This window comes from Mastacembelus armatus, chromosome 12, assembly GCF_900324485.2.
Source record: "Mastacembelus armatus chromosome 12, fMasArm1.2, whole genome shotgun sequence".
NCBI classification, from domain to species: Eukaryota; Metazoa; Chordata; class Actinopteri; order Synbranchiformes; family Mastacembelidae; genus Mastacembelus; species Mastacembelus armatus.
The window spans coordinates 9464822-9479042 of NC_046644.1; the positions used below are offsets into that span (position 1 = coordinate 9464822).

Consider the following 14221-nt stretch of genomic DNA (forward strand, 5'->3'; position numbering starts at 1 on the left):
GAGACTTTGAAAGGCGCCATGAAATAAAAATGTAAAATGTATTTATTTAAATGACAAAAGTGATGCAAACGGCAGCATGCATTATGGGATACAGTGATACACGTTATTATAATTTTGATGAGAATTATGATTAATCTGGTGGTCTCATCTGAACTCAATTACTCTGTGTGACAGTAGATGTAGCTAATACTGATAACTCAGCAGGTTCAGAGGGAGAGATGGTGAGTTCACGTTCTGTCTGTTTAATCTAAAAAGAGGCTTTTCCCCAGCCACTATCAAAATAGTAACTGATTTCATGCAAACATGAACAGGATTATCACTCTGGGTTTATTATGCACATGTATTATTATTTTTTTTTATGTGTCCAACTAATTTATCGTCATATTCTTAAATAGCAAAGATTCACAGTGCGTTTGCCTCTGTTGTCCAAATACGATACACCCTGACGGCTGCCATCACAGCTAGTTTGAGGGTGGTGGTAATGGACTGTAATAAGATCTGCCATCGGCTGCACCCACACATCCATTTACACACACACTCGTATATACAGCATACACTGTGTCCCAAGGAGAGGTCAAACTCAGCTAAGTTTGATTCATTATGGTCATTTTCTCTGTAGCCACTGCCTATCACAGTCCAGGGCAGTACGTCGATTGGCTTTAATGCCAATTTCACCTGCCCCATGCACAACTACAAGGGACCAAGACAGAAAGGTCAGAGTACTAAAGATACATACAAAATCCCTATTATAATAAAAATAACTCAAAAGGCATTGTATGAAAACTGGATCAACAGCTGGCTCATATACTGTCCTAATATATTCTCTGGATGCTTTAATAAAAAAAAAATCTGTGAGATCAAGAATGTCATGTTGAACAAACAAAAGATGGCAAAGAGAAATTTAAAAGATAAAATACATCAATTATTATAACATGTACTTTAAGTAAAAATATTCATTAGGTACAATTAGCATAATAAATAAGAGTGATACCATTTTACATTTTGCTTAAATCCATTTAATCATAATCAAGCAGCTATACATATGAATGCTTTTTCATTACCAGAAGACTCTGGAGTCCACCAATTTTTGTCTTGTAGTCCTGTTATGTATTGTTTTTGATTTTTAATTAGAAGTGTACCTCTAAAGAAAATGACAGTGGAGCAATAAAGTCATGTTTTCATTATAATAGAATAGGAAAAATCTGTCTTTCCTTCCATTTCAAAACAACAGGTTTATCTGTAAGTGGTAAAAGTGAAACAATTCTAACTCTCAAGCCAGGATTTTAGATATCTTTCAGTATACAGTTATTTACCTTAATTTACTTAGACCACCATTACTGTTGTGTGCACCACTTAGATAACATTAACATTTTTAGGACCTATTGGCTTATACTTGTTTATTTTCTCTTTGAGTAAAAATTCTAAACAAACAGGCCTATCTGAAACATTGCCCTTGAAAAGTTTCCATTCCCACTTCTCCAGGTCAGCTGACTTCCTTTTATTAGCACTTCATTAAAATTCATTAATTGCTTCCTTTCTCTGGGGCACAGGCAGAATCAAAACTGGAACTGTCAAAAATAAGAACAGGAGCAACTGTCCTGTGCTCCAGATCCACAACCTGAGATGCCAGGCTGCCGCAAACACATCCACACCCACCCAAAACAAAAAAAGATACAACCCTGAGCGACTTAAAGAAGTAGACGTAAATTTTATTTACTTGTTCTGTACATAAAGGGTCAATACCAGCACAGGTGTTAACCATGGGAAATATTAACACATGTAAATGGTATAAGAAAATAAAAGGCACAATTTTCAACTTTTAAGTAAAAGACAAGCTTTCCTAGAATATGAGAAGAGAGCACAGTAATACTGTTAATGCCATTACAAAACAACTCAGAAGCATGAGAAATGCAAGTTCACCTCAAGAAAGGAAATTATCAGGGTGTATTGCTTAATTAGTAGATTTCATTATGTCTGATGAGGAAAACCCACACCGGTCTATTCAAGTAGACCAGGGGGGCTTAAAATAGGATAAGGAAATAAATGACATTAAGCAGCATTTGACCAGGCAGGCTTATCTCCTTGGCCAAGAGGTCATGCACAGAGGCAACCAGCAGGCATTTTTCCCTTTTGTAATGTCACCATAGGTACTAAAATTTAACATTAGTCTGAAAATGCTTGATTTACTAGCAGACTACAAAATGACAAAAAAAAAAAAAACAACCTAAGTTGGGATACAACTAAAAGCTGCACAATGTTACTCTCAGTGAATGACTGAGCAACAGTTTGAGCAGAGCAGTAGGAGAGGAAACAAGGAAGTGAAATAGTTCATTTTTACAGCAGAAATCTAGAGGTTGGCAGTATCTGCACAACTGTTGGATCCTGGCCTCCTACTGATCAAAGAGAATTTGTTGCAGCACTGCATGACCAAAGATGCTTTCCACAACTGTGATAGAGTCTGCTTGCTTAAAAGGACAAAAACTGCGCACAGCCGAAATATTTCAGGAATAACGCTGGTTTAAACTTACAGGCGTAACATCACATTAAAAACATAACATTAGAGAGGGGATTGCATGCGCTAAAAGATGCATTTATCTTACTCTCTGAAAAAGGCATTAATGGGATTTCATTGGCTTGCTAAGACAGTTTTTCCTTCCTTGTGGTGCTTCTCCCCTCAATGGAAAGCTTACAGTCCTCATGCCCACACCGTGTTTTTAAGCTAGCCTTTTAGTCAAGATGCTTGTGGGAAGTGCTGGCCAGGGAAACAGTTCTTGCTATTTGACTTTTTAAAACCTGTTGGAAGCTTGGCACTCCTATGCAAGAAAGTTGAAATATATCTAGTGCTTGGTGCTGTTGGCATTAAAAATCTGCTAATCTCTAAGCAATGTCCTTTTAGTTCAAAATAATGTGAAGGACAGTACAGAGAAGTACCAAGTACACATGCAAAGTTACCCCTATACATCTTCTCCACGTCACAAATTAAAACATGAAAAATAAGTGTTGATCATGTGGCACAAATAAAAAGATGAATCACATATGGCTGTGTCATGTCTTATTAACAAAAGATAAATAAGTCAAGTTAGATTTATTGTAGAGTGGATGGGATTAAGGGATCTACTTACTACTTTCAACCAAGATCCACCACAAACCCATCACCTCCTCCTGACTCCAGTCATACATCGCAAATGCATCAAAAATCTGACAACCTCCATAACTCATGGCCAACAAGTGTGTACATGTGTGTGCTTATGTGATAGTAAAGGTTCAACAGTGACTTGATTGTTTGGAGAAGTAACATTTGACAAGCTGGTTATCTCCTCATTGCCTCAGTGCTCTCCCAAGTCCATAGGGATATTGCATTTCCCTACTTCACACAAACATCCTCACATAAACAAAAAAAAAAAACAAAAAAAACAAAAAAAACAAAAAAAAAAAAAAAAAACCCACACACCAACACTTTCTAAAATCCCCAAGACTTCAAACAAATATTCCGAGAAATTAAAAAACAAGTTCTGATGTAATGTGGTAAATATCTATTGTGGACACACACACTTACACACACACTTTTACACACACACACACACACACACACACACTTACACACACCCAGTGATGTGGAAATGAAAAGGACACTAATGCAAAAACACTGCCCAGCCTGGAACAAAGACATGGGGAAGGGAAGTGGGAGAAGTGGGGTCAGGTTTTAGTTTGGATCTGATGTCCAAAGCTGTAAACAGTCAAAAAGCCTTGCAATGCTTGGCAACAACAGAGGAGTCACTATCATGGTACAGCCCCAAGCAGGCAAGCACGTGACCACGATGACACTGGCGGGAAAGGTGGAGACAGCCAGCAGATTTGGGTAGAGGTTGATACTGATGAGAGACTCCAGTCAAATGCTTAGGTCAGTCACTCTCATCCGGATTCTGGGGGTCGATGATTTTGACATGGGTGAATGGGAAGAGACCCCTCCGTCCGTTCACCTCTCCCTCCCACTGACCACTGATGTTCATCCGTGTAACTTTGACGATGTCACCAACCTGAGGGAAAAAAGACAGGAGGCTGAGTTGCAGAAGAAACAGGGCATGTGAGTAACAATAACTGAGAACATGAAAATTATTTCTAATCGTATGTTCACAGGACATTTCGTGGAATTGGAAGATGGGAAAATGGAAGATAAAAATGTAGGTTTTCCATATATTGATCTCCAACACTTAGGCCCACATTTAACTAAATTACCTTATAGTGTGGTAAGTATATTTTGTTAAGGTGACCATGATAATGTTACACACCCAGCCCAGTTTAAACCATATACCACAGTTTAAGTTCTGTGACCTTCAAACTCACCAAAACACCATAACAAGGGACATTTGACTAACATTTTACATTGATTAGCACACAATAACCAAAGACTGTTCAACAATACCATTCAAGAACATCATTTCTGATATGTGTATACTATTTTCCACAAATGCCAGTCTAAAACTAACAAATGTCATGAACCATAGTGCCTGTGAATCCAGAACTTCTGCTAGCTTCTCACACTCTCACGTACTTCACTACCTTCTTGCATTCTTTAGTTTAGCGTGAGTGGCACTCACACACACAATCAACTGACTCTCTTACTTTTTGAAACGGCAAAAAGTTTCTCCCGCTCTTTGCATTTGGAAGTATTTTTATTAAACAAACACCGTATGCCATGTTTTTCATGAGGAGGAAGCATGTCACCCAGTGCAGCAGTGTGGCTCACTTGTGTGTTTTTAATAGTTTTGAGACAACAACTGAGAACTACAGCACAGGCAAATAAGCTATAAATCAAGCTCTAGATTCACAGACATTTCAGTGAATACACAATTTATCAATGGCTTCAGTTTCTGTATGGGATTTATAAAAAATCATCAGCCTTATCCATGAAATATGAATATAGAACTATGACATAATAAAAAAGACGATATGTTCCAAACCAGTTCCAAACTTTGATAATACACGTAAGCTTCCACAACATCCAATGCAACTAACAAACAGTTAAAGAGAAAAGATTGGCATGTGTATTACTGTGATTTAAACAGATGACAGGAGCACTGAGCTGCCACAATGAATGTGACCCCAATCTGTTAAAGCCATATGTCCTTTACCAGGATTAGAAAGGGAAGTCATTATTATCAAAAACATGACTGAAGCCTGAATGCAAGGGCACATCATTTTCTGCAAGAACATCAGAATGAAGGTTCGAGGACTTCAGGACGTATTCCAAAACAATAATCCCTTGGAATCATAGGAAAGTGACTTACTCATAAAATCTTATGTAAAATCCTTCTTTAAGAAATCTAGACGCCTAATAAAATAATTTAAATGAACCAACAAAAATACTGAGGATTTAACCTGAGTTCATTTCTTGGGGACTGCCTGTCTATGGAAGGACCAAATAATGACTCAGCTTCTGCTTCTTGAACCCCAGAGTACAAAACTAAACCGCACCTTCTGTAAGACAAGAACGGTTCTGAGCTAAAGGCCGACAGACTGATAGATGAAACAAAGCATAGGTTAGATGTGTAAATCAAAACACGAGAGGAAATACCACAGTTTCAGACAAGTTATTTCTAGTGATTGGGTTCTAGGGTTTCTGGTGGTTTTTTTTCCCTCTCAGTTCATGTAATCACTACACAGATTACTCGCTACCAAAGTTGTACGGTTACTCAAGATTCTGAATTTTGTGCTTAGTCTTTACTCTGTGCCCATGGGCTGTGCTTAGTCTTTTTCACAGTCTACTTAGGCCCCTCTTCTCCATTTTGTTTTTGCTTTTTTAAAATTTCAAAACTAAGTAAGAAAGAAGAGATGAAACTGAGTAAGGGTTTTCCACAGAAGTCTTAGACCAAGGCTGATGAATTACAGAACAAAGGCTTTTTGAAAGAGTAGCAACTGTTTCTATACTGCACTTTCATACAGTACGCATTCGAAAAAGCCCTATGGATGTCTATATGATTTATTTGCTAGTATTAGAGGGCCCTAACTGAGAAGACACCAGCGTGTTTATTGTAGCACATGAAAAAAAAAAAAGAAGCAAAACATTCATTAATCTAAATTAGGCTTCAACACTATCAGCAGCTGTTGTACACATCTTTGAGACACAGTGTACTAGAATCTATTTTGCTGGAGTGCCAAAAAAAAAAAAAAAAACAGAGGGGCAAAAAAACTAAACTAACTCACACCATCTTCATTTCATGCATACTACTGCCACAGTTTCTGATAATTCCTAAATATCCATTTGTTGACAACTTCCTTCACTAAAATAAGACAAAGCAAGGAAATACACAGCAAGTCTAGAGCTTCAGGCACAAAAAACCCAAACCCTAATAGAGTATGAGTGTTAAAAAAAAAAAAAAAAAAACGCAGCAAAGAACTTGAATATAGCTATCTCAATAGTGACTCCAAAAAAATGAATATATATATATATATTTTTATATACAAAAAAAAAAGTTCCATTTCAATTCAAAATCTATTAAAATCCATCCTCCATGATGTATTAATCTGTGAAAGGCTTATGTTTACATTACACTTTCCCTTTGTCTTGTTTTTCTTCATGTAAATATGGTAGCATCGGCCTGAAGCTGTTTGCAGCTGCACACATTTGAACTGCCTGTGTGTGTTCTTTTGATAAGCAAAATTGGGAAGTTCAAATACAGTTTTGACAGCAGCTGCACAATTGAGGTGTGGTAACATAGGTCTGAGAATCGCTGTTGAAAAAGAGGTGTGACTTGACAGTAGCTCTAGTCACTGATGCTTACAGTCAGGGTGGATGTCTTCATTTCAATTCTGCATTTTGCTGACGTTTAGGTTGTAGCATTCTGACAGAACAGTGGGAATTTTTGGCAGCTGAATAAATAAGAATGTATTCATTAATAATAATTGATACAGGCAATTATTTAAAACAAAATGACCGAAACAGTTCAAGTACGTATTTTTCAGAGAAGCCTTTGACCTGTAAAAAGGAAAACAAACTTAATAAGCACAAGCAGTAACTTGGGCCAACACTAAAATCACTATTGCAATGAAAACAGTGTAATAATTCACGTATTTCCAATCTTCCAATGGGCATTAAAAGGTGAACTAGGAGAAGATACATGTGAAATGAGATATGTGTATGGTGTAGGTCAATGCACATTTCATTTGTGTTCAAAACCATTTAAACACTATGAGCCAAACAAAGTTTCACTTTCTGTTCTCATATGTGGGCTCTTTTTGTGCAACTTGTTCCTTCCTTATTGCCTTCTATGTCCCTCTGTGGATTTGCTTTCTTAAATGAAAGTTACCGTTTTTTTTATAATTATAGGGTTACGTCTAGTCAGCGTAGCTGTTGAAGATGAGCAGCGGTGGGCAGCAGTGGGTTCAGACACTGGCAAGCTGATGTGGCCCAGTCAATTCAAATCAACGTCAGCCTAAACAAGACATCAGGCATTTCCTGAGGTTATTGTTAGTTATCAAGTTTAAAAAAGGAATAAAGGAGACAGAGGAGAGAAGATTCAACTAATGATGTTAGAGGGAGCCATCTAACCTCTACTGGATTTTCTCATGCTGCAAATTTACACCCTCACTTTTGTACAAGAGTCAGTGACAAGCAGCGACCCAAACAACTTCCTACATCCAGTGACATACTGATGTCAGAGGATGGCAGCAGAGATGGGCTAAGATGCCTTTCATTTTCATCTCTCCCTTGAGTGAACCTCTAGAGCTCAGTCTTCAAAGCAATGCATTTTGGCGCTCCAGTACATATGTGTAGTGAACACTGAGCATTGCATCACATGTTCCAACATGTTACCACAGTTAAAGCAGATTTGTATTAGCCAGGCTGCACTGCTGAAGAATGTAATGCAGCTGTGAACCGCAATAGTGCTGCCGACAGTTTAGCAGCCAGCTTGCTAGCAGAAGGACTGGGCCTGATCCATTGAGATTTAGAGCTGGGTCTATTTTCTGGCGTTTACACACTGGTGACAACACATTTATGAATACTATATTCCATTTCTGCTAATAGACTGCTGTAAACATTGAACATGGAACCTCTAAGTCACAATACTGAGATAAGTCCCTACCAACCCTGTAAGTATAGCTGCCAAGACATATTAGACATTTCATTTAAAGAAATAAAAACAAACAAACAAAAACATGGTGTTAGACATACTGATACTATATGGATCTCAAGCACCCACTCCCTCGATCAACCATGATTTTTGGGTGAAGCTAAAGAATTCAATGCCTATTTTAGCACCAAACAACAAATGTGGCTGACAGTCCATCCATCTATTATCTATACCCACTTATTCCTATTTAGCGTCATGGAGATCTGCTGGAGCCTATCCCAGCTCTCTCTGGGGAAAGGCAGGGGTACACCCTGGACAGGTCACCAGTCCATCACAGAGCCTTCATTTTAATTGAATGTTGGCAAGAAGTGGCATCCCACCACTAGAACATTAGCATGATGTCAGTGACCAAAGAAACAAGCTGAAGTTGATCAGGGGTCAACCTAAGCAAATGAACAACCATCACCCACGGAAAACCTCAATTCCTACTGACATACAAAATTCACAATGCACTTAGTACATTACAAGTTATTTCAAGACATATTCACACTCAAGAACCAGCAGGCAGTACCAGTGCTCTCAATTGTAAGATCAATGCAGATTACAGTTATTACAAGAAGCTGTCTAATTCTGCAAATATCACAGTTTAGGTGTGAAGCAGCATGCCACTTCTTCGGGATCTGTTCAAAATCATTAGAAGTCACATTTCTAAAAATAAAAAAAAGAAACAACAAAAAACAACACACACACACAAAGAAAGAATAAGATAATTCATTTTGTCCATTACTTCTTGTGATTGATAGTCCACATGGAAATTGTATGATATCCATTATTTGAGATCTTTTCCTGGTGGTTATGTCTCATTTCTTCAATGGAAAATTGTACAATGTGTTACCTTAAGTGATAAGCCAGGTATTTATTTGTTAAATGATGAGACAGGATGCATTATTTTAACCACTGTGGTAGAAATGCTGGGGAGAAAGATGCGATGAGGTGGCCATTTAATGTATTATGTTGCATAAATACATAAATGAATAAAAATCAAAATCAAGTCTAACAATAACCTGTCTCTCATGTGACACATACTCTGAAACAGTGAGGTGATGAGCAATAAGGGGAAAGGACAAAAGATATATTTAGACACAACAAGTGGAACAAAGTGAAAATCCCATTTTACATACCTCCAGGGCAAGAGCTGTTTTGTCATATGCGCATGGAACTCGTTTCTGGATGGCCTTTGCCATGACGGGGCCGTTCTGCATGGATGGAAGAGGGGTGATAACTGCTCCAGGTGTTCCCGGGGGCAGAGGTGAAGGTGTCTGAGGCTGAGCATATGCATGGACAAGGGAGTGGGAGGGCTCAGGGATCCCATAGCTGTTGGAGTTGCGAGAACCATGGGAAGGCTGGCCAGGGTGAGGTGAAGGTCGTACCAGTTTCTCCACGTAGGGCACAGGTATCATCCCGATACGTCCCTCTTTACTCTTGGCACTCCACCACTGCTCCTCTGGCTTCTCCAGAATAATAAGGATCTCCCCCTTCTTGAAGGGAAGGTCCTCTGCATCGCTACCAGTGAAGTCATACAGAGTCCGCACATACTCCAGGTTTTCGTCTGGGCCACCCATGGGCTGGATGGGACCACTCACTGTGCTTGGGTACCTTTGCGAGATCACGATAACGAAGCAAAAGAAAAGGTCAAAATGTGGTTACTATAAAAAGATGACTACTGTCAAGTGGATAACATCAAAACTCTTCTAACAAAATGAATAAACTCACAAACCTTGATATTGCATATGGCATAACTACAGGACACTGCACTCAGACTAAAAGTAGGGTGGTTCTGATAAAAATAGACAGCCCATAGCCCAGTTAACCTACTTCACATGTCAAAGAAGCACAGGTGTCATGGCATTTTGTCACCTTGTACATTTTCTACAAGCACAGTCGTTAGAGTGAAAGAGGTCGTGGGTGACTTTCCTACCTGGGTGCTGGCTCTATCAGCGTGGTCGTGTCCAAGTAGTGGATTTTGTAGAACTCCAGGAGAGCAGGAAGATGCTCAAATTCTTGGTCGCCTATCTTAAACCTCTTGCTGGGTAAAGAGTTTATGATATAGTGAGACACTTTGGAGTTTTCCGACACTGACAGCACGTAGTCCCCGGGGCAGGTCGACGAATCCCGAACAAGAAACACGCCATGTCTCTGTCCTTGTAACCTATTCTGTGCCTCTTGTCGTGACACGGGTCCAAAATACCAAGCGGACCGATCAGACGAATCAAACCGAGCAGTTGACATTTCTGTTCAAAAATAAGTTAATAGCAGTCTACAAAAAAGAAAACAAAAATAGAAAACAAGCTAGGCAATAAGTTAAAAGGTGTATGCGTGGTTGGAGTTGGCCAATCACAGCAAACGGGAGGATTTGGAAGATGCAGGGCAGGGCATTCGTCGTCCTGTGAAGGTTTCTAGTGATTTCTGCACAAACGCTGCAGGCTCCAGAGACCTATTATTAAAACTACACAAAAAAAATAAAAACAACCTGACGTTTTCAGACACGGGCTGCGACTGGCTGGATCCAACTTTGGAGCATAATGTGGTTCCTGTTACCAGTCAATGGCTGAATGGGCGACCAGAATAGAAAAAAGAAAAAAAACTTACGATAAACATCGACAGAGGCCGAAGCAACAAATGATAAACGAAGCTTCCTCTTTTCGTTCCGCCTTCCGAGAAAACACCAGGCTTCTCTACTAATAATTTATCTCCTCCAGTGAGGGTCAGTTAAGAGAACGGAAAAGGTGGCCTCAGTTTTCCATCTGATAAATCCTCATGTCTGCGAAAGGCCGCCAGTAGCCGCGAGTCGGAAACAGAATGATTATTTTGAATCTTCTTGATCTTACGATAAGGCACTCGTCCTGGAAACACGGTTGTGAATCCCCTTTCTCGAGTCACAGCAGACTTTTGAAGCAGCACAGCAGAAAAATGGCGGCCCGCAACACGTCTTCACACAAAAAATGATCTCACAGCAGCGGCTCGTGTCCTGCGCGTGCATCTCAGGGGCTACAACGGTAAACCGGAGCTCCTGCGTGCATTCCGGACTGCTCACGAGGCATCTGGGCTCAACGGTTGCGTATATTTTATTTACTTTTCCTTCTTTCTGCTCGCGCCCCCCTCGCCCGAGCCAACAGAAGTGCGAGTACGAGACCGAAAAATGGCGACGGGAGGGCAGGTCCCGCTTTCTATCTGCACGTCACTGACGCCCGGAGGGGGAGGGGGAGGAGGAAAAGGAAAAGGGGTGGGCGGGTGACGAGGACGGCGCCCCACCCCCATAATGACAACTGGGTGTCAATCATGTTTCCATGACACAGCTAGGTGAGCACTTTTGATGGGAAAATATAAAATATATAAAATATAAAACAGATTACCACCACCACAGGGCAGAGCGCTTTACAGGCCCCAACACCAAGACCCCTTTGTTATTTTTCTTGTCCTGCCCTTATGTTCTGTGCAGTCCTGTTTATTTTGCCATGTGCACCGCAATAAATATAATCATGTAATTTACTTATTAGCATTATATTTATTGAACTTATAGAAACATGTAGGCCTACATTCCAGCTTAAATATATATTTTGAATCAAGTGGTTGAGGAAACGTATACAACAATGTAAAAATACCCCATTACAAGTAAATGTATTGCATTTGACATTTTTACATGCATATATATCATATTATTAACAAAATAGTTGTTTGGTAGTCATATCCAAAGTAAAATATGACATACACAGCAAAACATCCCCTATGAGAATCATGTCATTATAATTTAAATGAATAATGAGGTTTTATGTGAAACATTTTACTGTTGACTAGACTAGAGCTAATCTTGAATGGATTATTTTGTAAGTGTACAACAGTGAATCATTTTTTTAATATACTATTGATATGCATTCTATGTAACATATTAATCTGCAAAGGAGCAACTATCTAGCTTTAATGATGCAGATACAATATTTCTATTTGAGATGTAGGTATGTGAATAAAGTAGCATAACATAGAAGCAGAAATCTCTAAATATATTTATATCATCATATTTATTGTTCATTTATATTCCAAGATCACTGACGTAATGGTCCCCAAGCATCAGTCAGTTTATTTTAATCAGTGATTGCAAATTCATTTCTTATAACTGCATTTTACCTGTAACGTCTGACAACTCAACCAGTTTCAGGTGAATTCCCAAAGGATACAGATTGAAGGAGTATTTTCTAACATGTATCAGACATGTTTACTACAGGTTTATCTTTGTAGCCTTTTATACTGAATGTCTGGAGCGAACCGTGTCTTTGTGTGAAGCTCATAGACTTGAACTTCAAAGTACAGTAGATTTGCCCTGTCAACAACTGTTTCATACCGTAAGTAAAAAAAAAAAAAAAGTTTTTATATATTTCCTTATTTTCATTTCCTGATGTTCTCCAACTTCCTCTCCAGTCAATCTCATAATAATTATTATTATCTGGCAAAGAACTGTGACTCATCGATTTGGAGATTCCCAACCTACCCAACTCACAACACAATATGCTGAAAGGGACCGAGTGAATTTAAATGCAGGGGGCAGTGCCTCCAAAGAAGCCTTAATAAAGAGTAATACTAACACAAGAAGGTGTTGGAAAACACTGATCAAGGACAAGCCATCCAGTGTGGTGGGACAATATTTTGTATTTCTTTTGCTCAGGTCACTGAGGTTTCAGTGATCCTGCAGCTGGCACAGACCAGCTCTCATCACTGCAACACTGTCTGAATTTTAATAGATTTGCACCCACTGGGTCTTAATGGCCAAGCCTGCCAATTCCCACATTTCCACAAAGACGCAGTGATGCAACAAATTGGAAAGAAAAATGTAAACAGGCCATATTCCACCAGAAGTGTAACTAATATAAATTACTGATATTTGAGTGCACATACTCTGCATTTGCATAAATGGCTATTTGACCATATAACTGGTTTAATCCTTTTTACACCTGCATATTCTGATTTAGTTTCTGTACACAGGGATGACGGTCATTCAACAAGGTAGATTTTTTTGGAGATGATAATTAAATTTTTGTCACTATCCCAAAATTCATAAATTCGACAATTAATAAACAAAATGTAAAGTGTTTCCTGTGAAACTTCAGAAATCATCCTAAGGTAAGTTATGCATACCTGTATGTGACCTGCTGTCAAACATTTGTAGGCTTTGACTGAATGAATGCTCGCTGAAGAGTTTTCTTCTGAAACGCCACCATCTAGTGGATGCATGCAAGAGTCTGTTTTATAGTAAGATTTTATAAATTTTTTAAATTTAAAGCTGTTCTGTTCTGCTGTGAGATGAAATCTAATATAACTATGACAGACACCAGAGCTTACAATCACGCCTGTAGGCTTGAGCACATCTGCCTGAGTACAATTCCTGCCAAAGGGACATACAGGTATTTTGTTCACTCCTCTTCTGATCTTACAGACATTTCTTGAAACTAAATCAGTGCCCCACAGGCATAGGATTACATATGCAACCATTACCCCCTGGCTATCACTGTTGTATCAAAAATGTAACAGGTTCAAACTGCAAATAGACAAAAGACTGCTCATAAATTGCAATGCTGAATTGATCTGAATGTGGGCAACTATCTCCCTGTATTTAGCTGTAACAGCAATGTTACAGACCTTTGTGAGTTGTACTTTAACCATTAGAAAGGATAACATTTACTGTACATATTCATTCGTCTTAAAACTTGGCCATATTACCATAGTTATAAAATGCTGGGAAGGGCTGGAAAGTAGTATCAAAGTAATATCAAAGAGTTTAACCAGTCATGATGAGAAAACAAATATAAACATGGAGATGATTCAGTACCTCCTTTTCCTAGAAGTGGACACCCAGCTAAGACAACACCCAAGGCAAACAAACAGAAAAAAGAACACCCTGACACTCCACAAAGCTACTGGGAAAATACTTTTAGACTGATGAAACATATGGTACAATAATGACACTGCATACTGCATAACCTCATCTCGAAGATATTGTACAGGTACAGTGGAAGGAGCGTTATGATTTGGGGCTGCTTTGTTGCCTCTGGGCCTGGATAACTTGCCGCCGTTGAAGACAAATTAATCCCTAAGTTGAT

At 39.0% G+C, this 14221-nt stretch overlaps 1 protein-coding gene across 1 annotated transcript; it reads right to left on the bottom strand.

Moving 5' to 3' along the window:
• Nucleotides 1-1688: 1688 nt before the first annotated feature.
• On the bottom strand, nt 1689-11297 carry crkl (v-crk avian sarcoma virus CT10 oncogene homolog-like). Its single transcript, XM_026297465.1, has 3 exons — nt 10051-11297; nt 9254-9728; nt 1689-4037 (listed from the first exon to the last, which is right to left on the bottom strand). Exons 1-3 carry the CDS (start codon nt 10359-10361, stop codon nt 3903-3905), a joined length of 921 nt encoding a protein of 306 aa, XP_026153250.1. The 5' UTR covers nt 10362-11297; the 3' UTR covers nt 1689-3902.
• Nucleotides 11298-14221: the final 2924 nt, after the last annotated feature.